Source organism: Podarcis melisellensis (genome assembly GCF_964234715.1).
Source record: "Podarcis melisellensis genome assembly, chromosome: 7".
Taxonomy (NCBI): domain Eukaryota; kingdom Metazoa; phylum Chordata; class Lepidosauria; order Squamata; family Lacertidae; genus Podarcis; species Podarcis melisellensis.
Window position 1 is genome coordinate 24,241,370 of NC_138539.1, and position 24,273 is coordinate 24,265,642.

At 42.7% G+C, this 24,273-nt stretch overlaps 1 protein-coding gene across 4 annotated transcripts in view; it reads right to left on the reverse strand.

The window, feature by feature from the left end:
* The window catches only part of CPQ (carboxypeptidase Q), a 161,739-nt gene that overhangs the window by 21,825 nt on the left and 115,641 nt on the right, over positions 1-24,273 (reverse strand). For all 4 annotated transcript variants that reach the window (XM_081919787.1, XM_081919788.1, XM_081919789.1 and 1 more), the window contains 2 exons: positions 22,581-22,672; positions 5,694-5,895 (listed from right to left, as the gene is read on the reverse strand). In XM_081919787.1, the coding sequence (XP_081775913.1) occupies positions 5,694-5,895; positions 22,581-22,672 (294 nt within the window). The remainder of the gene's footprint in view (positions 1-5,693; positions 5,896-22,580; positions 22,673-24,273) is intronic.

The window sequence follows — 24,273 nt, forward strand, 5'->3', positions numbered from 1 at the left end:
GTAATTCCTTCCATAGAACCCTAATTCCCTTTTATCTGTTAGCAGTACCTGTCACTTAAGAGACAGGGAATTAGCTGCTTTATCTCTTCTTTCCTCTGAGGAGGGATGTAACCATTTCAACAGCACTAGACTGTGGTCTCAGCAGAAAGGCCTATCGGATGAATAAAAGGTCACGAGGTTATTGTGCCTTTCTGCTGGAGAAGTTTCCTTGTGGAAGGAGGAGATGTTCAACATTAATAGCCTTGTTCATAGCACAGTGAACTGTTCACCTTTAACATTACTAGCTTCCCTGCAGCATTTTGAGTCATTACCTATCTGACCAAGATCTGGAAGTTGTAGTCAATAGCCTGTAATCTTCTTGGTTCATCAAGTTACACCTTGCTCCAGGACTCTTTTGATCACACTAAAGGGAACAGGCTTCCTTTTCTCACATCTAATGCCTTGTTTGCTTGCTGTAAATATTAGACTATTTGTCTAGCTGGGGTCCCAGCATGCTTTTTCCTACCAAGAACCCTGAACAAGCAAGACTGTTTTACATGCACAACATCACATTCTCATTGCAAGCGATGAGCTGTGCCGGTTGGTTAGAACATATATGGAGTTCTATCTTTTTCTGAACTTTGGTTGGGTCCGCAGGGAAGGTAATAACTTTCCCTCCAGACCCAACCAAAGTTCAGAAATAAAAAACAAATCGAAGGCCATTGATTGAGGTAGATTTCCCTGTAATGAAGCTATGTCTCATGAGGCTGATGTTCTGCACAAATCAAAAGGCCATCAGTTTTAAATGATTTTATTTAATGCAATGGCATTTGGTTTGCATTTGCTGGAAAGGAAAAGACCACCCATATACACATATTACAAAGCACTTAAAATTAAGAACAGAATATATATTTTTTTGTACTTTTACAGAAAGAGCGTTTGATTTATAATGAGGTCGTCTTCAGCAATCCAAAAAGACCTGGTCCACTGAAAGTGTTTCTCTGTGTGTTTACTGTTGAGCAGTCTTATTTAGGTTTGAGTGAATTCTCTTGATGGGCATATGTGCCTGGGTTCAATTTGGAGCTGGCTTTGGTATACCAAGCTGCTTCTCCAAAATATCTAAAAATAGCATCCCCCTCCGACCAATCTGGGGGTCCTGTTGAACCTGGCCTGAATCCATCTTCAGTCCCCATGAACATGCCGACCACTCTCAAGCCCTAAAGCCTCTTCCTTTGACTGAAACATCATCTCATGGACAGCAGCAATGACCAAGAGGTCTCTCTGCAAATCTTCCATTCATCCCTGGTACCCAGGACTTTGCAGCTGCAGCATCCCAGTTCTGAGAATGATATGGTTTCTCAAGGCATTTGAGGACTTAGTAGGGATACCACTGCTCTGGAAGCTACATATTCCAGGACTCAGTGCACCTTTAATGATGTCATGAGGATTCATGGAGCAAGGAACCATGAGATATGCAGTTCCCAGGTCCCCTGATGTCTTGAAACCTCAAGCACCCTGGAAAGAATGTGTGTGGGGTTTTTTTTTAATAAAAAATATATATTTCTACATTTCTATATTGCTGATGACCCACCCATGTTCAAAATATCAACTTCTTTTCTTCTTCTGGAGAATGACACTTGATTCATAATGTGGCTGAACAATCTAGCCTGAAGATGTTTGTTTACGGAGCAAAATAGCTGCATATATCTCTAGTGTATTGTTAGGTCAGATACCCCAGATTAAGTGGTTTGAGGACTGAAATGCTGCCCGTGAGTAAGATGCAAGGATGACAATGGTGTTGTAGTCAGAGTGCTGGACTAGGATCTGGGAGACCAGGGTCCGAATCCCCACTTAGGCATGCAGCTCACTAGGGCCAGTCACAGTCTGTCAGCCTAACCTCCCTCACAGGGCGTTGCGCTGTGGATAAAATGTGGAGGGGCAGAAACATGCATACCAGTGGTGCCATCTTGAACAAAACATTGGGGGTGGGCTCGACCTAATCCGCCCTCCACTGCTGCCCCCTCACTGCACCACAAGCAAGGGCCCCCAGCCCCCAAGACTTGGCAACTATGATGAATACCACCTTGAGCTCCTTGCAGGAAAGATGGATTATAAATGTAATATAACTTTTTAAACTGTGTGAGGGGGTATTGGGTTTTTTTTGTTACTATGCTATGCATTTTTTGTGTTTTTATATTGTAAACCACCCTAGGATTCTCAGATGAAGGGCAGCACAGAAATTTAATCAACAACAACAACCAACAAATTTAAACATTGATTATACAGTGGTACGTCGGGTTAAGTACTTAATTCGTTCCGGAGGTCCGTTCTTAACCTGAAACTGTTCTTAACTGAAACACCACTTTAGCTAATGGGGCCTCCTGCTGCTGCCATTCTGCCGGAGCACGATTTCTGTTCTTATCCTGAAGCAAAGTTCTTAACCCAAGGTACTATTTCTGGGTTAGTGGAGTCTGTAACCTGAAGCGTATGTAACCTGAATCGTATGTAACCTGAGGTACCACTGTATTTGTGCACCAATATTATTATTATTTTAATAATAATAATAATAATAATAATAATAATAATAATAATAATAAATTATTTATATGCAGCCCATCTGACTGGGTTACCCCAGCCGCTCTGGGCATTTCTTGAAACCTGTATAATCCATCCTACATCAATTCACCTGTATAATCCATCCTATATCAGTTCACACAAAATATTGAGTAATGCATAATGCAAAATAGTGTCCAAGGCTTAGGAAAATAGGCAAAAGAGAGCCATGGCTAATATATATATTTGGTTTGCAGGTCTGATAACTCTGAAAAGAGGGAAAGATGAATTGCCTGTGCCAAAAGAGGAGGAGGTAGATTTCAAAACTGGGAGCAGAAGCTGCATGACCCTAACACAGCTAATTAGTCAATTATAAGAGATCTAAATTCCTGTGATTGAATTTGTGACCAAAATAGCTCTTGTTGATAGCAAGACTATTCCGTAAGATTAAAAAGAAGAACAGGGAAGAAAAGGGGAAAAAATGACTTTCATCGAAGTAGTAGAGCGAATTTTCAGGAATATATTTAAATGGAAATGATGAAGTGTCGACATTTCACGGCATGCTTAAATTGGATGCAATCCTGCAAGCTGTTAGAATACGTACAATTAGCTGCTGTGGTATTACATACCATAAGTATTCCCCTGGCCTGTTCGCAGCTGAGCGGCATGTGAACTGCGCCAAGACGTTCAAAGCTTTTTCTCTTGGACAAGAATATGCATGGTGCAATTTGAAGCAACATGAGCCCTTTGAGGAGGGTCTGCCAGACAAACAAAGCAGTCACTCCATGCATTGTTCCAACACTTACTGTGTATTGTGGAATTAGAGAGGGAAGAGGCGGCTCTAATTGAGGTAGCTCTACGTTTGATGTGCGTCCTTGGCACACCCCCACCCCTATCCTGCCTGTGGGATTCCCCATTGTGCTGGGAAGCTGTGGCTCTTCTTTCATCTTCCCAAACTGCATCTTATACATCTACACTACCAGTGGACCAGCAGACAAGTGAGACCTCCCTGCAGCACACACTGGGCATGGAGAGAAGGCAGTGGTGATACCCTGAACAAGTATGGCAAAAAGTAGCATCAAAGTTGAACAGGAGAAGAAGGGACCATGGCAGCTGCCCAACCATGCTGCTTGGTGCAGCTGAGCTCGCATGGAAAGGCTTCAGGGCTAGTGGGAGAAGGAAAAAGGCTGTTAAAATTGCTGGCTGGTAAACTTTCGCAGTGATGTATGGAAGTGAGAGCTGGACTATAAAGAAGGCTGATCGCTGAAGAATTGATGCTTTTGAATTATGGTGCTGGAGGAGACTCTTGAGAGTCCCATGGACTCCAAGAAGATCAAACCTCTCCATTCTTAAGGAAATCAGCCCTGAGTGCTCACTGGAAGGAGAGATCCTGAAGCTGAGACTCCAATACTTTGGCCACCTCATGAGAAGAGAAGACTCCCTGGAAAAGACCCTGATGTTGGGAAAGATGGAAGGCACAAGGAGAAGGGGACGACAGAGGACAAGATGGTTGGACAGTGTTCTCGAAGCAACCAGCATGAGTTTGACCAAACTGCGGGAGGCAGTGGAATGCAGGAGTGCCTGGCATGCTCTGGTCTATGGGGTCATGAAGAGTCGGACACGACTAAAAGACTAAACAACAACAAAACTTTCATCTGCAGGTAAATAGTTCAGGATGGTCATTTATGTATGTGACAACATTGGCTAGAATATTATATGCACAGAAATGGAAAGAAAAGAAGGTTCCAATGAAGGAGGAATGGCTTTTGAAAGTAATGGACTATGTGGAAATGGCGAAGCTGAAAGCGAAATTAAGAGGTCAAAATGATGAACTTTTTTATGGAGAACAGAGGCCTTTTGTGGACTATCTAAAAAAAATATTACAGTCAAATGAAATTGTGGGCTGGATTCGAGATAAAAGCAGCAGAAGAAAAATGACAAAATGATTGTAACAGAGAACCCTTTTGTAACAGCTAAAGACATAATGCAGTAGAAAAGGTTTGCGTAAAACCACTGAGTAGGTGAGGGTGGGATGGTCAAATGGTGTTTTATCAACAGGAGCTGATTTTTTTGGAGATGGCCTTCTGATAGCTCTGGTTTTGTTTTGTAATGAGACTCCCAAGCCCTGTTCAGGCATTCGCAACCTCCATGTGATTAGACTTTCATAAGGGAGAGTGGGATGGCTAGTCCTGATCACCCCTGTGTCTGGCCCTGCTGCCTTCCATTACTTGGAGGGCCGAATGTTTGCAGTGGGAAGTCTTCTATACTCATGGAGACTCCATGTGCAACTTAGAACCCTGATCTTCTGACATTCTAAACCAAGCAGCAAACCTCCAAGAGTAAGGAAAGCTCCTTGCTGCAGAAGTTCATCTCCTCAACATGTGGAAGGTGATGGTCAATGGTGGGGATGTGATGGAGCGGGTGAGCCAATGGCTTGTTCCTGCTCTCCCTTCATTCCACGAGGCTGAACATCTGAAGAGGGGCTTTTGGGAGAGGGTAGATGGGTGTAGATGTTAGAAACAGTGGTTGGTGGTTTGAGTGAAAGAGAATGCTGAGAACATCTAAACGGAGTTAGCTGAAATTGGGATCCATTCAGAGATTGTCCCATGACTCTATGGAGGAGCCCCTCTTCTGAAAGAATACCTCCTTCCCTCCATTCATGCTCTGTTGTATGTTTGTAAATAAAGCTTATGATTATAACTGGAAGTACAGGAGTGGCTTGCGCCCAATGGGGAGTGTGCACCCTCCTTCCAGCCAACTATTAAAGCAAATAAAGGAGGAAACACAGACTGTATTTCAATGCATTATTTTTGGTTTGTGTGTCTGCCCCCACTTACATTTAAGCAGAGGGAATGCTCTGCTATTTTTAGTCCACTGCTCTAGGAAAGATTATTATAAAGCCTAAAGCCTAAAAGAAGATTGTAGGCAGACTGCCCACACATCATCTATAACTTTTCCAAAGAGAAGATCAAGCGCACGTTATACCCAAGCTTCTGTAGGTTAGCTCTGGGATATGTATACATGTTTCATTTCTGGTACGGAGCTGTTCAAGAAAAGTCATTGTCAAAACCTGGGGTTGCCACAAAAGCAGACAAATGAAAGAAGAGAGGAAAGCAGTAGGAACAACTGAGCAATTTCCACAACTCACTCAGGAATCTCACCTGGTATTCCATCACGTATCCAGTAATTAATGTCTGTTCCTTCACCGTTTTCAAAGACATCAGTAACATTGATGGGCTTCAGCAACTTCATGATCTCCTTCATGATGTCACGAGCTTTATCACTGCCTGTGAAAGCCAGGCCAGTGGGCATGAATGTTCCCTCATCAGACTCCATCACCATGTCAAAGTTGGAGATGTTCTCCTGAAAGACATAAAGTGAAAACCTTGGGTCTGCAAAGGCCAATTTTAAGGAGGACATTGTTCTGGTAACCGTTTCACTTCCTGCATTACCTGCCATGCAGTTAGACAGGAAATGTGTGTGAACCAGAAATTTTGAGTGGAGAATGACAACATTGTAATGGCTAAGGCTCGGTTCAGATGTAGCACTGCCGCTCCAACGAATTGGGCCTTGTTGGAATATGGACGAGAGACTAACTGAAGTGCTCCCTCCTTTCTCATCCCCTCTGCATCTTACCCATCTGTCTTCAAGGAAGACCATCCAAATTGGTGGCCATCGCTACTTCCTTGTGGGAGCGAATGCCATAGTTTATCTATGCACTGTGTGAAGGAAAAACTTCTCAATCTTTAATCATTCAGCTTCATTGCATGTCCCTAGTGCTCATATTTTAAGAGAGAGGGAGGGAAAAAAGCTCTCTTCACACAATGCATCATTTTATACACATTGATCATGTCTGCTACTCGCCAGACCTTTCCTTACAATGGAGTTGCTCCAACCGCTTAATCATTTTGGTTGCCTGTGAGGAGACAGTGTCCTGGCAAACTGCTTGTTGCTCCTTTAAACTTGTGTCTTGATTGGCTGCTTCCCATAGCTGTGAATTCATTGGGCAACCCGTGCTTCATAGTGTCCACCCTGCATCTGCCATACAAGGATAATAAACAACCTATTTTATTGGGTTTATGTGTGGATTACAATGTGTGGTGCTTTGAATAAGGTGTTACGAGTAAGAGAGCACAATGGATGCAATGAAGAAGAGCTCAGCCAGTGTGACATAGTTGTTATGAGAGATCAGCCTATTGAGCAGTGTTATTGAACTTGCAAAGTGGCTTTTGAAAAGCCTCAGAGTTTAAACAGCAGTGTGAGGTTCTGGCATAAAAGCTGCAAAAAGAGAAACTTGCTTTATTATTTACTTGCATACTTATTTACAGAGAACATTCTCTGGGAGGCTTGTACTGTAAAAGCCTTGCAGAATCAATAAAATTTCATGATGCAAAACTCAACTGTAAAACAATACAAGAGCAGATCTGAAGAATAATTTAAAATATTGTTGTGAGTTGGGAGGGGTAGACTACATGCTTGAGTCCCTTCCAATTCCTGGATCCAGCATGCATTCAGTTTCTGGAATGGATTCAATTCTTGGAATAGCCAGGCTATCTTCCTGGTGAGGTAATGGCCTATGTATAGGCTGTTAAGGTAACAAAGGAAGTGGTTTGGTGCCAGAGGACAAATGGGTGCTCCTCCCATTGAACTCTCTATTAGTTATAAACACAAAAGTCTGAGTTATATATGTGAGCTTTGATTGTAGAGGCTGCAGGCTGCAGGCTGGGCAGCTGAGAAACAGAGCCATGCCTGATTTTGGGTGAAATCCAAAGCTGTGGCTGTGGGAGAAGCAAGACCCTCTTTGGGGTGTTAATGCTGTGAGCCCCTGCACCATAGGGACAGATTGTATATATATGTCAATAAACCATATATCATAAAGACAACACAGTCCCCGCTGTCTCTCCTTTCGAGGAAACCAAATATGGGGTAAGTACCTGGAACCCCTGGAATCTTGCACTGCTCAGAGATTGGGGTGGTGTGTGATAATATTTTAAACAGCCTCCCACAACCTGGTGCCTGGTTGGGGCTGATGCAAGTTGTAGCCCAACATCTGGAGGGTGTAAGGTTGAGGTACGCCTTAAAAGTCCTTAAGACAATGTAAAGAAGCATTTGCCTGGCACTGAAATGCCCCCGAAGCAGTCACCAAGTGAGCATCTCTAGGGAGAGAATTTCACAGCCAAGGTGACAACACCAAAAATGCCCTCTTTGTGTTTAAAAAACATGTTCCTACTTCTGGAGGCAGCTTTGCTTTCTTACACCATTGACAAATCTCCAATTTCTTTTTCTTTTTCTCTTTCTTAATTTAGGGTAATCTGAAAGTCACAGTCGGGCTGACTGTGGGGAGCTACTGATAGGGAATGTCTCTAAATAACATTGACAAGTTGCACGTCTGTGCTTTCAGATCAGACAGGAAGGCTGTAACCCAGAAAAGGGCAGAAGGAACGACATTGTGAAGCAGTTTGAAGATTGCACCGGGTAAAATAAATGATGAGCACCCCTTTGCTTTTCTGGGCGATGCACAATATTTCTGGCATCACTTATTAAACAGTCACTGAGATATAATTAAGTACTTCACACATATCTCCTCCAACTTCTACACAAACATTCATTAAAATCAGCCTTGCAATAATATTCTGAGGCAAGTAGTTATTACCAAATCGAGTGACTTCATCACGGAAGAATATACTCTGCTGAAATCTGCGGACCCCTTGAGAGGTTAATTTGAAGACTGGCTTTAGGTGTTTCATTTTCTTTCATTCTTTCCTTTCTGACCACCCAAGCAGGTATATTCAGTTTCGAAAAGGAAGGTAGGCAATTAGCCGTTCTGTGCGCCCCTGCACTGTAGTAGCCATAAATCAGACATGGTTAAGGAGACATAGAACTTATCTCTCTTAACAGCATAAGGAGGTGTTTGGGTTGGGTTTTTTAAAAAAAAAATTAACACCACCGTTTGCTATGGCACAAGCACCCAAATTTGTCACCTCCAAACTGGCATTTCAGCAGCCATTGTTTAAGATCCTTTGGAAGGTAGGGATGAACTCTGGCTGGGTCAGAGTGAAAGTGGGTTGCTGATGCCTCTATGACAATGAGGCAAGTTTCCTCAATTATTATTTCCAACAAGGAGAGTGGGGTGCATGTGTGCTTCTTGAAGAGTGCTCCTGGCAAGTGAGCTCTGTTCCATTCTCCTAGTGGATCACAGCCCTTAGGCAATGGTGTGAGCCTTAGCTGGATCCCAGCAAATGGCTGTGCAGCTTAAGACCTTCCAAAGTATGGTGGCCACTTGTACATATGACTGAAAAAGAGGAAACACATCCCCAAAAGAGAGGGCTAACATTTGCATAAAATGCTGACTGATATGTAGAGGTGCAAATTTAGAAATAATTTTAATAGAACTACAATGCATCTCACCATAATGGGGGGAAGACTGTGAAAAGCCTGATGCCCAGGTGCTAATTGTAGATGGGCAATTTCAAGGACCTGTTATCTGCTCCTATGGTTCTTTATCTTTAAAGGACCAGACAGCCATTCAAACAGAGGATTCCTCCAAATAGAAGTCCATCCTTTGTGAAGTAGGCCACTCAATTTCAAAGAATTGTGGACATGTCACTTGCTACATCTAGCTTTTGTTCCATCAGTGTGCTGCAAAAATGCTATTGTTTATCGATGACAGAAGAAGTCATATACAGTTCCAAAGTTATAATACTTTTGTGTGTGTGTGTGTGTTCCTAGTGGCCAGGAAATAAGTGCCATTCTACAGAAGGCCACAGAATTAGCAATGATCCCCTTCCAAGAAGCATGGAATCTTAAGAATCTAGGTTTGAACTGTGTAGCATAATCTCTTTTTCTCTAAACGCTAGGGGTGCATTCCAAACATCACGATAAATCTGAAATGCATATAAACCAGGGTGCTATATAGAGAGAGAGCTACACTGCAACAACTCTGGCTACATCCACATCATACATTCGAAGCACTAACACAACTTTAACCGTCATGGAGAATCCTGGGAACTGCAGTTTGTGAAGGGTGCTGGGAATTGTAGGTCTTTGAGATCAGCACCCTTAACAAACTACAGTTCCCATGATGCTTAGGGGAGAAGCATGGCTGTTAAAGTGGCATAAGAGTGCTTTAAATGTGAGGTGTGGGCAGTGTTTTTTCCCCCTGGGGGGTACTGAAGGATACACAGTACTGGCACCTCCTTTTCTAGAAGAAAAGCACTGGGTGTGGGTGTAACATCTGACTGGCAGATGACAGTCATACTTAGCATCCGTATGTGCATTAGAGACTTCAGAGCAGTATGTGCATTACCTCAGTAATCAAGACAGAATGCAAACTGGTACGATTTAAGGTGGATTTTCAACCTTTTTTTATTTACCCCACTTGTTAATTTAGGGACTACCCAAATGTTAATTTAGGGACTGAATACTACCTCCCTGCTTGCCCACATTCATCATTCATGGCTGAAATGAAACTGAAGTGGGACTTCCTAGTTTGTAGCTCAGTCCCTTAGCAACTTTGCTACATCAGAGTCCTGCTTCGTTGTCCATTTACACAGCATGATGACAATGAGAGGTGGCGCAATCTCTGCCCCCAACCCACACATGTTTGTGAGAATGACTGTAAGAAGTTACATGCAAAGGGACCTCATACAGATGTTCCAATGGATATCTGTTATAATAATAATAATTTATTATTTATACCCTGCCAATCTTGTGGTGGGAATCTGTGCTGGCTGAGGTGGTGGCGGCTGCCCTCACTACCCCTTCCTCCTCCTTATCTATTCTCCTGCTGTTTCTGCCTCGTCTTCCTCAATCCCTGGATGTTAGTGGTTAGTAGTGCCGCCGCACATCCTGCCTCGTCCCCCCCCCCTTTTGCCACTGCAAGGGCAGAAACCATCTTTCCTTCTCCTCCATTCCATGGTCTAAGAAATAGGCAAGGTAGAGTCCTCCCTCAAGAGTGTTGCATTCTGGGCCAGGCAGCTGAGAGACCGCCTGTGCTGCCACAATGGCTAGACGTTTTGTTCAAACTTCATTTTTGCCTATGCTTAAACAAAATTTTTAGCCACTGTGGCAAAGCAGTGGCAGCACAGGCAGTCTCTCAGTTGCTTCACCCAGAATGCACTGCTCTGAAGAAGGGTCCACCTTGTGGCAGAATGGAGGAGAAGGAGCATCACATGGTTGCAGCAGGATGTTGCTCTTCCTAGGAGGCTTCTGTTGGTCAAGGCCAGCAGTAGCATACATGCCACCTGAGATGAATGTCTCAGTTCAACATGACTTAGCTGGCCTTGATCCTGGCCCTCCGACACATGCCTTCATTATATAACAACAACAACAATTTATTATTTATACCCCACCCATTTAGCTGGGTTTCCCCAGCCACTCTGGGCAGCTCCCAACAGAATATTAAAAACGTGATAAAACATCAAACATTAAAAGCTTCCCTAAAAAGGGCTGTCTTCTAAAAGTCAGATAGTTGTTTATTTCCTTGACATCTGATGGGAGGGCGTTCCACAGGGCAGGCCCCACTACCGAGAAGACCCTCTGCCTGGTTCCCTGTAACCTCACTCATCGCAGTGAGGGAATCGCCAGGCCTTTGGAGCTGGACCTTAGTGTGTGGAATGGCAGCTGAAGAAATTGTAGCTCTCTATGAATGCTGGATAATATTTGGGAAATTGACCTGGACAACCTAACCTCTTAGTGTGCTCTCTCTGTGTGTGTGTGTGTGTGTATGTATGTGTGTGTGTGTGTCTTGTGGGGGTTACACGCTTCAAGCATATGAAAATTATGCTACCGACATCTATTACAATTCCCCTTACCAGTTTTACTGAAGTGATAAATCGGGCAACCAGTACCAAAATTCAGGCTTTTACACACACAAAACTGAGCAACTACTCTGATATTTTTTTTAAAGCAACCTTACGTGCCACAGTAATGTATTTGTGGGTTTAGCAAAAAACCCTGTTACCATTTGGTGAGTGCTGTCAGGAAAAGCCTGCTTTTTAATGGTGTATACAGCACCACACATGGCTCGCAAAGTTACTCACTGTCATGAGAGTCTGAGGAGCTGGCTCATGTTGTTGCTATTAGGGGTGCTTGTAAAGCACAACTTTAAAACATTATCTCTGCATATAAATCATGAAAACAGGAACTGAATAAGGGAAGCAAGATGTCTTTTAGGGGCCAATTTGAGCCTGGGTGATGAGAGTTGCATGAAACAAATATGTTTCCCTCTCACAATGGTGGGAGAAGCAACCAAGGATCTCACAGTGCTAATATTAACTTAGCAGGGCAGATTATGAGAAAGAGAGAGAGAGAGAGAGAGAGAGAGAGAGAGAGAGAGAGAGAGAGAGAGAGAGAGAGAGAATGTTTTATTATGGTAGATTTTTGAAAGCTATTGGCAACACGGCATCAGTTCATTGTTATCCATTTTTGTAATGCTTTGCATATGTTTCTAATATGAAACCAAGAACATGAACCACCCTTAGCACATGATATGGCTACACCCCTCACCCACCCCATCCCTCCATCATTCCTCATGTATTACTGTAACCGTTAATTTTGAGCATATGTTGGGAGATGCCTTAAAAACAGAACTTTTCTGCAGAGAGAAACCAGTATGGGGGGGAAACACACACAAAGCAAAACAGATCTCAGATGTGAAAAGTGGGTTCATTGCCTCCTGAAGACCATCCTTTAAGAGTTTATTTCAGCAGAATGAATAACTGTGAGGTATAAGAAGTCTGCTGGCGGGGGGGGGGAGTGAGGCAACGCAAACCCCTTCAGAAAGCATTTTTGCTTCTGCTAGCTCAGAGGCCGCAAACACTTTAGAAATGTATGAAGAGTGTATATTTGTATGAATTGTGCTGCCCTTCGTTTCCTGTCAGACGGCGAAAAAATAACTGCAGTTTGTCAAAACAAGCTCCGATCAGGCTATATTCTCCTAGGTAATTTAAGTCAAGAGTGCCTGTATGAGCCAAAGATTAACTGTGGGCTCAGCTGTTTCCTCCGTCTCTCCTCATATTGGAGGACTCATTCAAATATGCAAGCTCATTAAAATATCAGTCCACTGAGATAATCACTTTCGTCAGACAACGATCTGAGCTCCTGCCTCTGACTGTACAATGTGACACTCTCACCACAGTACATGACAGCAGGGTGGGGGAAATAAGTCAACACATTTTGTCAAAGGGTATAGCTTACTTAACTCTCTGCATGCCTGCTGACAGGGCCAGGATGGGGTTGTGGGCATTGCAGCCACATCCAAATCTGGAGGGCACATTCTCCACTCGAAGGCCCCAAGATTGGCAGCATCATCTGGTAAAATGGAGGACAGCAAGCTGAAGGCACAATTCTGCCGACCGTACAAAGGCAGGACATAGGAAGCTGCCTTACAGACCAACTGATTCATCTGGCTCCATTTTGTCTGACTTGCAGAAGCTTTCCAAGGTTTTGGGCAGAAGTCTCTCCCAGCCCTACCTGGAGATCATGGGGAATGATATTGGGACCTTCCGCTTGCAAAGCAGGTGCTCAATGGCTGAGCTATGGCCCTCCCTCAAAGGGATGGTTCACCAGTTCTGGCCAACACAGAGGCTGGTGCTGATGTTGCATACCTGTAGTACTTTTTATGCCCAAAGATGGCTCCAAGGGCTATCTAGTCCAGCATCCTGTTCTCACAGTGGTCAATCTGATGCCTATGGGAAGTCTGCTAGCAGGCATGAGATTAACAGCACTCTCCTCACGTCTGATTCCCAGCAACTGGTGTTCAGAAGCATATTGCCTCCGGCAATGAAGGTAGAACATAACCATAGAATCATAGAATTGTAGAGTTGGAAGGGTCATCTAGGACAAATGAAGGAGTTGCCCTCCTGAATTTAAGCAAGTCTGGGTCTGCATAAATGGAAGTCCACCTATCGATGCCTCCTTGAGTTAAAAGAACACTGGGATATAAATGTACAAAATAAATGCAGGAATATAGAAGTGCTAATGGTGGAGTCTGGTGGTACATGTTTGTAAAAGAAGTGTATTATTATTATTATGCTTTCCATAAGTTCTATAGATTGGAAAGCAACAAGGTGTGGTCTTCCTGTGTTGCAAATGTAGAGAACAGCTGTCTCCTAGCCCCAGGAAGCCATGAAGCAAGGTATAGAAAAAGGGTAATTAGCAGGTCGTTAAAATTCATGAACTGGCACTTTTGTTATGCATTATTATTTCTCAGCTCCCAGGAAGCCATGAACCTCCATGGCTTTGATATGGCTGAATTCGACTTTTGGCCTTTTTTTGTTCAGATCTGAAGTGAGTTTTTGTTAATATTAGAACCTGACATGCATTTTAAACAGGTCATTTGAAAGCATCCTAAGAATTCAAAGTGGAAATGCGTCCATGTACAATACCAATTCTGGCTGCTCACTTTTCTCTCCACCCAAAACCTCTCCCATATGAGTGATTTTTTTATTAGTCTAATATGGGGGTGACTAACAGGCAGCTCACGGACTGGATATGTCCCTGAAAGCAATTTGTGCTAAATGCTGTCGCTATTATGAAGTATTAATAAAACACAACACATGATTACAATGCGTGCATTTTAACTACTGTATTTTTACATCTTGGGTTTATCCAAGCAGAAGCATCTGGACAGATTTGCTGTATATCTTAAATCACTTTTGACCCCCTCTGCCTGAAATGCAATGCTTGATCAATACTGTCATTACCACTGACAGTAGTACTGCAAGTCTAAGATCAGCATACAAAAAGCTCTCAGTAACACAACTCATTTACAACTCATGCAACTTTAAAGGCTTAGATTTGGCAGGTAAGCAGCTTTAGATTTAGAAGGTAAGCAGCTCTCTCGTGCTTTCGACATCTATCTGGTAGGCAGGGTCAACCCATCCGTGATCAGACTGTGGCAGCTGCCTTAGGCGGCAGAATCCAAGGGGCGCCTCTGCGGGTGTACCCCACCATAGCTGCCAGAGAAGTGAGACAGTGGCTTCTGGGTCCCAGTGAAATTTTGCAAGAGCCCCACAGACCTCCGTGGGATCTTGCAGACCTCTCGCAAGATCTCGCCAGGACTCAGAAGCCATGCGACTCCAGTACGGGGGTGGAAAGGGGGTGGAAGCGTATGATGCCAGTGCAGGTTGGCATCTTCCTGTTTCGCTGACTGCCACCCTGCCTGTAGCCTTTAAAACTCAAGAAAGTGTCATAACCGGGCTAGCCACAGAAATCGAGGCCAAGCTGAGCATGAACAAGTCACATGCACCTGGTTTCCCAATGTAAATATAAGGAGAATATTACCTTCAATCAGAATATCTCCATCATTTGGGGGTGTGCTCTTCACCATGCCATTTGGGTTAGCCATGTTTAATGGGCTGTCAGAGAATAGTTCTCTGTTTGAAGGCAACCTCTCTTTAAAGCAGAGTTGGAGAATCTCTGCCCCTGATGTTGTTGAAGTATGACTTCCACCATCCCTGGACACTGACCATGCTTGCTGAGGCTGATGCGACTTGTAATTCAGTGGCATCTGGCTGTGGAAAAGATTGCCCACCCCTGCCTTAAATGGTATCATTTCTACTCCCATTTAAATATAAATGGGGACGGGGACCTAAGAAGGGAAAGAGATATTGGTGTTACCCATTGACAGTTTGCACCTAGGCAGCAGATGGAGCTGGCACCAACATAATCTAGTCACTGATTTCCCCACCATGGTGAGATGTACTACTTTTCCACATAAATCATAGTAGTTATTTCTAAATTTCATCTATATGTATAAATTAGCATATATAATTTTAAGCAAATCTTTGCCTTTTTCTGGTACCCTTTTTCATTGATGTATTTCCTACCTTCAAGATATGTCGCTAAATATTGCAATTGGTTTGTTTGCTAGTCTCCTCAGTACATAAGACAAAAAAAAAATACTGATCACCTTTGTTAAGTTTTCTACTAGTATGCCAGCAGTAATACCTACACTTGTGCGTCACCATGGAAGTCTAGAAGTTCTGCAGCTAATTATAGCATTGCAGTAGCTTTTCTCACCTCTCCTTCTGTTTGTGTGTAGTGAAATGATAATCACCTTGCTCAGGTTTCTAATAAAATATGCAGATCTGCAAGTTTTGTAGCTTGAAAAGAAACGAGGATGAAATGCAATCTAGATATTCTTATAGGATTAAAATGATTTTGAGTTTCTAATTGTATTCTAATTGTATCTTTTTCTGTATGACTCCTGTCGGTACATGTTGTTTTGATATAAACTGCATTGCAGATCAAAAAAAAGTGGTACACAAGAACACAATATCTAAAAATAGCCCAAAGAAACTGAGAAGAAGAAGAAGAAGAAGAAGAAGAAGAAGAAGAAGAAGAAGAAGAAGAAGAAGAAGAAGAAGAAGAAGAAGAAGAAGAAGAAGAAGTAGTAGTAGTAGTAGTAGTAGTAGTAGTTTGGATTTGATATTCCGCCTTTCACTCCCTTTAAGGAGTCTCAAAGCGGCTAACATTCTCCTTTCCCTTCCTCCCCCACAACAAACACTCTGTGATGTGAGTGGGGCTGAGAGACTTCAGAGAAGTGTGACTAGCCCAAGGTCACCCAGCAGCTGCATGTGGAGGAGCGGAGACGCAAACCCGGTTCACCAGATTACGAGTTCACCGCTCTTAACCACTACACCACACTGGCTCTCCACATTTGACTTACAGCGTTGCTAAATGTGTAAAGAATGCATTTGAAAGGGATGGAAAAAATGCTGTAGAAACAAAAAGCTCTTTTAAGATTACACTTGCTATGACTTCTTAAATGCTGTGCCTCCACCCATTTTAGCACTGGTGGACAAATACCACAAGAATGGGGTTATCAGGTTGTTCTCTCCCTAGACCCCCCCCACACCTCCAGCTGATGTTACTGCCTGAAGAATTAGGCCAATGCAAGTAGTATAGAGGCCAAAGCATCTCCAGAAGAAACTCTGAGAAAGCAAATAGATTCTCTGCCCCAGGCGTCCGTTGCCTGCATCTATTCTTATCTCCCCTCCTTTTCATGACCCTCTGCACTATTTCCTTCTCCCTGACTGCACACCTCTTAAAAACATATAACAGTGCTGACATGAAGGGGGTGGAAACACCATACTTGCTTTTGTGTGATGAAAAATTCCTGCTATCTTCGCTTAAAACACACACATACCAACACTTGTCCATGCATACAAACAAGCTTCACGAGAAGCTGCAACATAACAGGTTCGCTATTAAGTCTCCGTTCTATAGTCCTAATTCGCAGTAAGACACTGCAATAAACTCATTCACACCACATAGTAGCCTTTGACTGGATTTAACCGTCCAGGGGTCCTTTACCTTTACCTTTTACTAGTCCCCCCCCCCAAGCTGAAAATCATATTTGTTTGCTACATGAAACACCGTGGACTCCTTGTGATGTACTGGCCCATGTATCAGTTTGCAAATTGCTGTTTGCCTGCTCACCCTGGCATAAAGGTAAAGGTAAAGGACCTTTGGAAGGTTAAAGGTAAAGGACCCTTGACAGTTAAGTCCAGTCGCGAACGACTCTGGGGTTCGGGACTCATCTCGCTTTACTGGCCGAGGGAGTCGGCATTTGTCCACAAATAGTTTTTCTGGGTCATGTGGCCAGCATGACTGAACCACTTCTGGCGCAACAGAACACCGTGACGGAATCTAGAGCGCACAGAAATGTCCTTTACCTCCTGCCTTTACCGCCTATCATCTATCTATCTATCTATCTATCTATCTATCTATCTATCTATCATCTATCTATCATCTATCTATCTATCTATCTATCATCTATCTATCTATCATCTATCTATCTATCTATCTATCTATCTATCTATCTATCTATCTATCTATCATCATCTATCATCTATCTATCTCTATCTATCTATCTATCTATCATCTATCTATCTATCATCTATCTATCTATCATCTATCTATCTATCTAATCATCTATCATCTATATATCTATCTCTCTGGCCTGCACAGTAATCAGTGTACTGCTCTGTGTTTTGTTATATTTTAATTTATTACTATGACTGTCTTACATTTTACAGTATTCTATATTGCTATAGATCCTGAAGCTCCAATACACTGGCCACCTCATGAGAAGAGAAGACTCCCTGGAAAAGACCCTGATGTTGGGAAAGATGGAGGGCACAAGGAGAAGGGGACGACAGAGGACGAGATGGTTGGACAGTATTCTCGAAGCTACCAGCATGAGTTTGACCAAACTGTGGGAGGCAGTGGAGGACAGAAGTGACTGGCGTGCTCTGGTCCATGGGGTCACAAAGAGTCGGACACGACTAAACAACTAAACAACAACAACAACAATATTGCTATAGATGGGGATGGGGTATGAAAACATCCGTTGCAATGATTGTTGCTGCTGCTGCTGATTGGTGCGTTTGAATGAATTGATTTGTTAGTATAGTTCCTAAAGAAAACATCAACGAAAGCATTCATTTTATCTCAGTCTTAGATGTGTCCTAGCCTTGCTTGTCAAAAGCTGACACAAATCATATTTAATGTGGGGCCATTTGTTGAAAAGAGCAGTTGGTGGCTCTTGAGATGTCTTGGAAAGTAACATGGTTGTATAAAGAGGCTTATTTTGGACAGTTATGAGCCTGCCTTGGAAAAACAGGGATAAAATTGATTATTTGACAATGGAACTTTGTAAATGTCAGACACTTACAATGTTTCCAAAGGGCCTCCAATATTCATGGCGTTTCTGACAGTTACCAAAGTATGTATTCTATTATTATTCTGCTGTGCTCCAAAGCAGCACTCTATGATTATGAATGCATGTGGTATAAATTAATGCTATGAGGATATCTGTTTTGTCACCGTATTTGCCTCTTGCTAATAATTATTCTCTTAATTGAAAAGGTTTAATTATGTTCTCCTTTGCAATCAGCCAGTCGCATAATAAATCCATCCTCTTAAATGAATTATCCAATCATCTTTTAAAAAGTAACCTTTAAAACTTAAAAAGATGGAAAGTTTAAATGATGGATCATATTTGTCTGTGAATAATTACGATCGACAAGAGATGTTCATATTTTCACAATCCATTTCTTGCAAATGTGTGCGGCAACTCTGCGAAAGGTTAAGATGTTTTTTTGTGCAAAAAAGGCATTATTTACAGTATTAATCAGTTTATATTTGCCACCTCATGCTAATTAGACTTCCCTGTCGATAGATACATACCAAACATACAATTACAGCAGACAGAACAGGTTGAATAGAAAAGGGATGGGTGGGGGGAAGCCTTCAAAATCACATTTTATCTTTCTGATTTCTTCCCATCCTCATAAAAAGCAGTTTCCCCCATCTAGATGGTATAAAATAGTTGGGTATAATTCAGTAATGCTCAGGGTCTCTTTTCTACCCCCCCCCATTATTTAGATAAATCTTTCATGCTTAGAATATTAAATGGAATTATTTATAACATTTCCCTGTCAAGATTTTCAATAAATAAGATTAGCAGCAGCACAAAGCAAGGGAGCGTGAGTCTATATCGGAAAGTGATGCTGAGGGAGAAAACCCAGGGTAGAATAAGCATTATACATGCATGGATGTGACAAAACTCTGTCATCTTCTTGTTAGAGAGAAGCTGCTTCGAGAGGGGGCAGTTTGAAGTTGTGTGTGTATATTTCGCCTTCACAGACCTACCACTTTTCCCACGGTTCTTCCCCCTCCCCCAATAAACTCATTTAACTCATAAACTTAAATTTAGAACTCTACAGGGAGGGGAGTTGCACAGAAAAGGGGGGAAAGGTTTAATCCCCTCCTTGCCATTTCTTCAAAATGCCACATCTCTGTAATAAAAATGGATTCCACATGTAAAAAACACAACAGGTTCCATTTGGAATGGTTTTACCTGTCTTATAATTGTATCAATTTTATGTTTTCATAATTGTATAGAGTATTGCTACTCTAGGACATTATGGTGAAGGGAAGGGAAGGGAATATACAAATACCATATTTTTTGCTCTATAAGACTCACTTTTTCCCTCCTAAAAAGTAAGGGGAAATGTGTGTGCGTCTTATGGAGTGAATGCAGGCTGCACAGCTATCCCAGAAGCCAGAACAGCGAGAGGGATCGCTGCGCAGTGCTCCCTCTTGCTGTTCTACCTTCTGGCTTAGCCTCTCAGTCCCTTCCCCCACCTCCTGGAAAAGCCCCCAAGAGCCGGGCTCCCTTTAAAGAGCCGCACAGAGCCCTTCTCCCTCCTCGGGGAAAAGCCTGCATGCGCCGCACACATGCTCCACGCGGCTCGTGAAAGGGAGCGCTGAGCCGAGCCTGGGATGCATACAGGCTCGGCTCAGCACTCCCTTTAAAGAATATTTTTTTTTCTTGCATTCCCCTTCTAAAAACTAGGTGCATTTTATGGAGCAAAAAATACGGTAATTTGTTTGCAGTGTTCAGTTCTGCCCTAGGTGAACACAATTATATTTATTTCAGCAGGACCACATAAGAGAAGGTTGCTAGTGAACCACACATGTAGACCCATTACTAGACTTCTAACCACCATGGGGGTTCAAGTAAGTCCTCTCCCCCATAGTCCAGGGGGGTTGTTGGGGTCTCATGGCTCAGCCACACTTCCTCCATTGATGAACCTAGCAACTCCACCATCCATGTGTATGCCCGTGTTTCTGTCTCTCTCTCTCTCTCTCTCTCTTGTGTGTGTGTATAAACACAAACATGTATATGAACATATATATGCATACACATATACCTATATAGTTTGCAATTGGTGGCTTCTACATAAAGTTTACTTCTTAATTTTTGAGGAAGTAATTATAAGAAGTCATATGGATTCAGGGAAGCCCTGTTCAGGGAAGTTTTTAACGTGTGATATTTTATTGTATTTTTGGTTTTTATGGAAGCCGCCCAGAGTGGCTGGGGAGGCCCAGCCAGATGGGCGGGGTATAAATAATAAATTATTATTATTATTATTATTATTATTATTATTATTATTATTATTATTATTATAACTAGGTTAGCAATGACATGTTTATACAATGATCACATTGGCTCAGAGACAATTTTATCAAGTTATCCCTCATTTCATACCATCCTTTGAAGAGACAATTGCAAACAAATCCCACAAAAAACATGGAAATGCTGTTGCATGTTACATTCAGCCGAATTTTTAATTTTAAAAGGATTGTTTAAAAAGTTATAAGGCGCCACAAAAAATGTCGGCGATTTTCTGAACATGTTTCATTCTATATGGCTAACACTAACTGGCAAAAAAAAAATCACATTCTGAAGCTGTCGTAGAAGCATCCTTCTTGATCTGAGTCCAACTTCTTGTCATAAAGTACACCGTTAAAATAAACGAGGCACATAGCATAACCTCTTTTGCTCCTCTTTTCTTCCAGCCCAAATCGCAAACAGTCAATTATTTCTGAAAACCACTGATGATATCCATAAGATCTAGTCATGGCGGAATATATTTTTAAAATGATTTTGCAAGGCGGGACAAATGCAGAGCATATGCGCAACTCGGCACGTAGTAAGCCATGAAAGGAAAACATTGTCACCCCCAGCTTGCAAGGCACAAAGATATCAGAGTCAGCAATCTAAACTGAAAGACACTCTGCTGCAGTTTGTAGGAAAGCCTCACAAATCATGATCCTAAGGGCCTAACTACATTTGACTATACCTGTATGACTTGCAGCCACATCATTGGTTTTACTTTATTTAATTGCAGGCAGCCAGAGAGGGGGGATTTTTTTTTAATATCAGGAATGCAGTGCACAGTGAGGGGTGGTTTAACCCTTTCCTCCCCCACTGCACTCTCAATGAACACCCCCCTCCTCTAGTGTTGCAGTTCAGCTAAGGACAAAAGATCCCATGATGCTAATGGGAGCTTCCTCCTACCCCAAGCTTGACCTCAATCTGTGGAGATTTTAATCAATATCAGAGTGGGAAAGTAAAGGGTTAACCTCCCCCCCCCATCTACTGCAGTGCTGATAAAAATGTGGTGTTGTTGTTTAGTCATTTAGTCGTGTCCGACTCTTCATGACCCCATGGACCAGAGCACGCTAGGCACTCCTGTCTTCCACTGCCTCTCACAGTTTGGTCAAACTCATGCTGGTAGCTTCGAGAACACTGTCCAACCATCTTGTCCTCTGTCATCCCCTTCTCCTTGTGCCTTCCATCTTTCCCAACATCAGGGTCTTTTCCAGGGACTCTTCTCTTCTCATGAGGTGGCCAAAGTATTGAAGCCTCAGCTTCAGGATCTGTCCTTCTAGTGAGCACTCAGGACAGATCCTGAAGCTGAGGCTCCAATACTTTGGCCACCTCATGAGAAGAGAAGATGTACACTCCTGTAATTAAAATCAAGAACAAACAGGTTGGTGTGACTGCAAGTGATGCAAAGAAGGGTGACTGTTGGGTCTATCACACGCAAGAATGTGAAAAAACCTCCCTGGGAAATGTTACTTCAACTGAAAGAGCTTCAGCTTTCTTCAAAATTTCTCTTGTCGAGGAAACTCCAAATTCGCTTTAAATTTTGCTTTGTGGAAAATCAAGTTAGCAGTTTGTCAATGTGTAGGGCAGCCACCCCCAACTGGTGCCCTCTGGGTATTTCTGGGCCTCTGCCCCCATCAGTCCCCATTCAGCAAGGACAAGCTATGGTTTGGGGTGTTGCTCCACCCTTGGAGGCTGCTGGAGGGATTCTCAGGGGAGGCAAGGAAAAGAACTTCTCAAATCATGGTTTGCCTATATGTCTGAAATGAAACAATGGTTTGGAATCTAAGTTATGCTTAGTGCAAACGTTTTATCTAACCCTCTCTTTGCCCTAGCTTCTCGGATGATGGCGTTTGTTTCTGATACTTATCTGGATAATATGCCTTGTTTGTTTCCTACATCCTAATGGGGATCCTAATTTTCCCTCATAAAAACTGGGCTTAGTCTCTAGGCCAAAACCATTTCATAGCTTCATTGCTTCCCTTCATCCCATACATCTGAAGTAAGAAATTAAATAAATCAAACTGCAAAAGGAATGGCTACTGTCATGAAATACATATTGCTCCACCAGTCTGCTTACTTTATGCATCTTGTAGTATTGTTCAGCTCCTATTCCGCCTTGTTCTTCTCCAGTCCAAAGCAGTAGACGCAGAGTTCTCTTGGGACGGAGCCCTAAGTTATTTTTAAAAAGAAAAAGAGGGGGAATTAAGTGAGCAATTTTTTTAAAAAAGAGCTCTATTTGAATTTGCTTCTTCTTCTAAGCATTTATGAGATAACCCTAAACTAGGAGTGGACCACTCGCATCACATCTGAGATGAGGGCCACTTTTGCATTTTTATTACCACAAGAGGGCTGCATGAGTATGTGAGGAGGAGAGAAGCACTTTGGTCAGGATTGTAAATGTTTTCTTTCAAATGCATTTCCTGTTAACCACCTTTCCCCTTCTGCATCCCGCTTTCCTCTGTCTGCACCTCCACAGGTCTCTCTGAACCTCTCTGTCTGTTTGTCCGATGTCTTTGCACCCTGTAGCACACTCTCTCTCTTCTCCACAGGGCAAGGGCTGCAGCGCATGTTCTGTATGCAGGAAGTCCCTGGTTCATCTCTAGGCAGGGCTGGGAGAGCCATTCTCAGTCAGTCCTAGATGGACTTGGTGTAAGGCAGCGTCCCAGCTTCCTAGATGTTTCCTATGCTCTACGTTCCTATGTCCACATCACCACAGGTCAGCATCTTCATATCTGCGACCCATCACTGCCACATGTCTTTCAGTTACCACCCTTTTCTCTTTCCTTTTCGATAGTGCACAGAGAAGGGCTGTAGCTCAAGGGTAGAGCATCTCCAGAACCAAGGTTGGGCAGTTTTGATTGGCATGCAGAAGGTCCAGGTTTCTATCTCCAGGTAGGACTGGGAGAGAACCCTGCTTGGAGCCATGGAGAACTGCTGGCAGTCAGTGTAGACAATACTGAGCTAGATGGACCAAAGGGTCTCATATGTTATGAGGCTGTTTCCTAAGTTTGGTTGTTTGTACCTCTCCCTGCACTCCCAGGTCCATTATCCTGAAGTTCATCCACAAAATGGTAAACTGTGGTTTGAGCCAATGCACTGTTAGGACCATTAACATTAACTAGAAAAGTCCATTTGAAAACTATGTACATATAGTTTCTTTATTTAAGCCATCTCCTACATCTTCTGTGCAATTTACGTTAAAGAGTTCAATGGGTATTACTTCCAGGTAAGTGAGTACAGTATAGCCTAGCAGTCCATAATCACTGGTTGCTTTATTTCAGTCTGTGCCAACCCAGTGTCCTCTAGATGCTCTGGACTACATTTCCCATCATCCTTGACCATCGGCCATGCTTGCTGGGGCTGATGGGAACTGTAGTTCAAAACATCTGGAAGGTACCTGGTTAGTGAAGGCTACTTTGTGTGTGTTGTGCATCAAAGGTGCAAACCAAAAATAAGTGGATAAACTGAACCAAAATCATGCAAAATATTACAATGGGTGTGTAATGTAGCAAGATAAACTGGGAGGCACAGAGCTACAAAAATAGCATTTTATGACTACAAGCAGAACGGGTCTGTTAGTTTCAAGAGCAAAACGTAAAAAAAAATCCAAGAGATTTACTCGTGCGCTTCTTAGTTACTATTACAGCACAGGATTAGAGCTTCCTTTCCCTTTCAAACCAGCCAGATGGCCAATGATGTCATATTAAGATAATAAAAACAGTAGTCACATTAAAGCCATCACATGTGGTCTCTGGTCAGCCTCAGGTCAG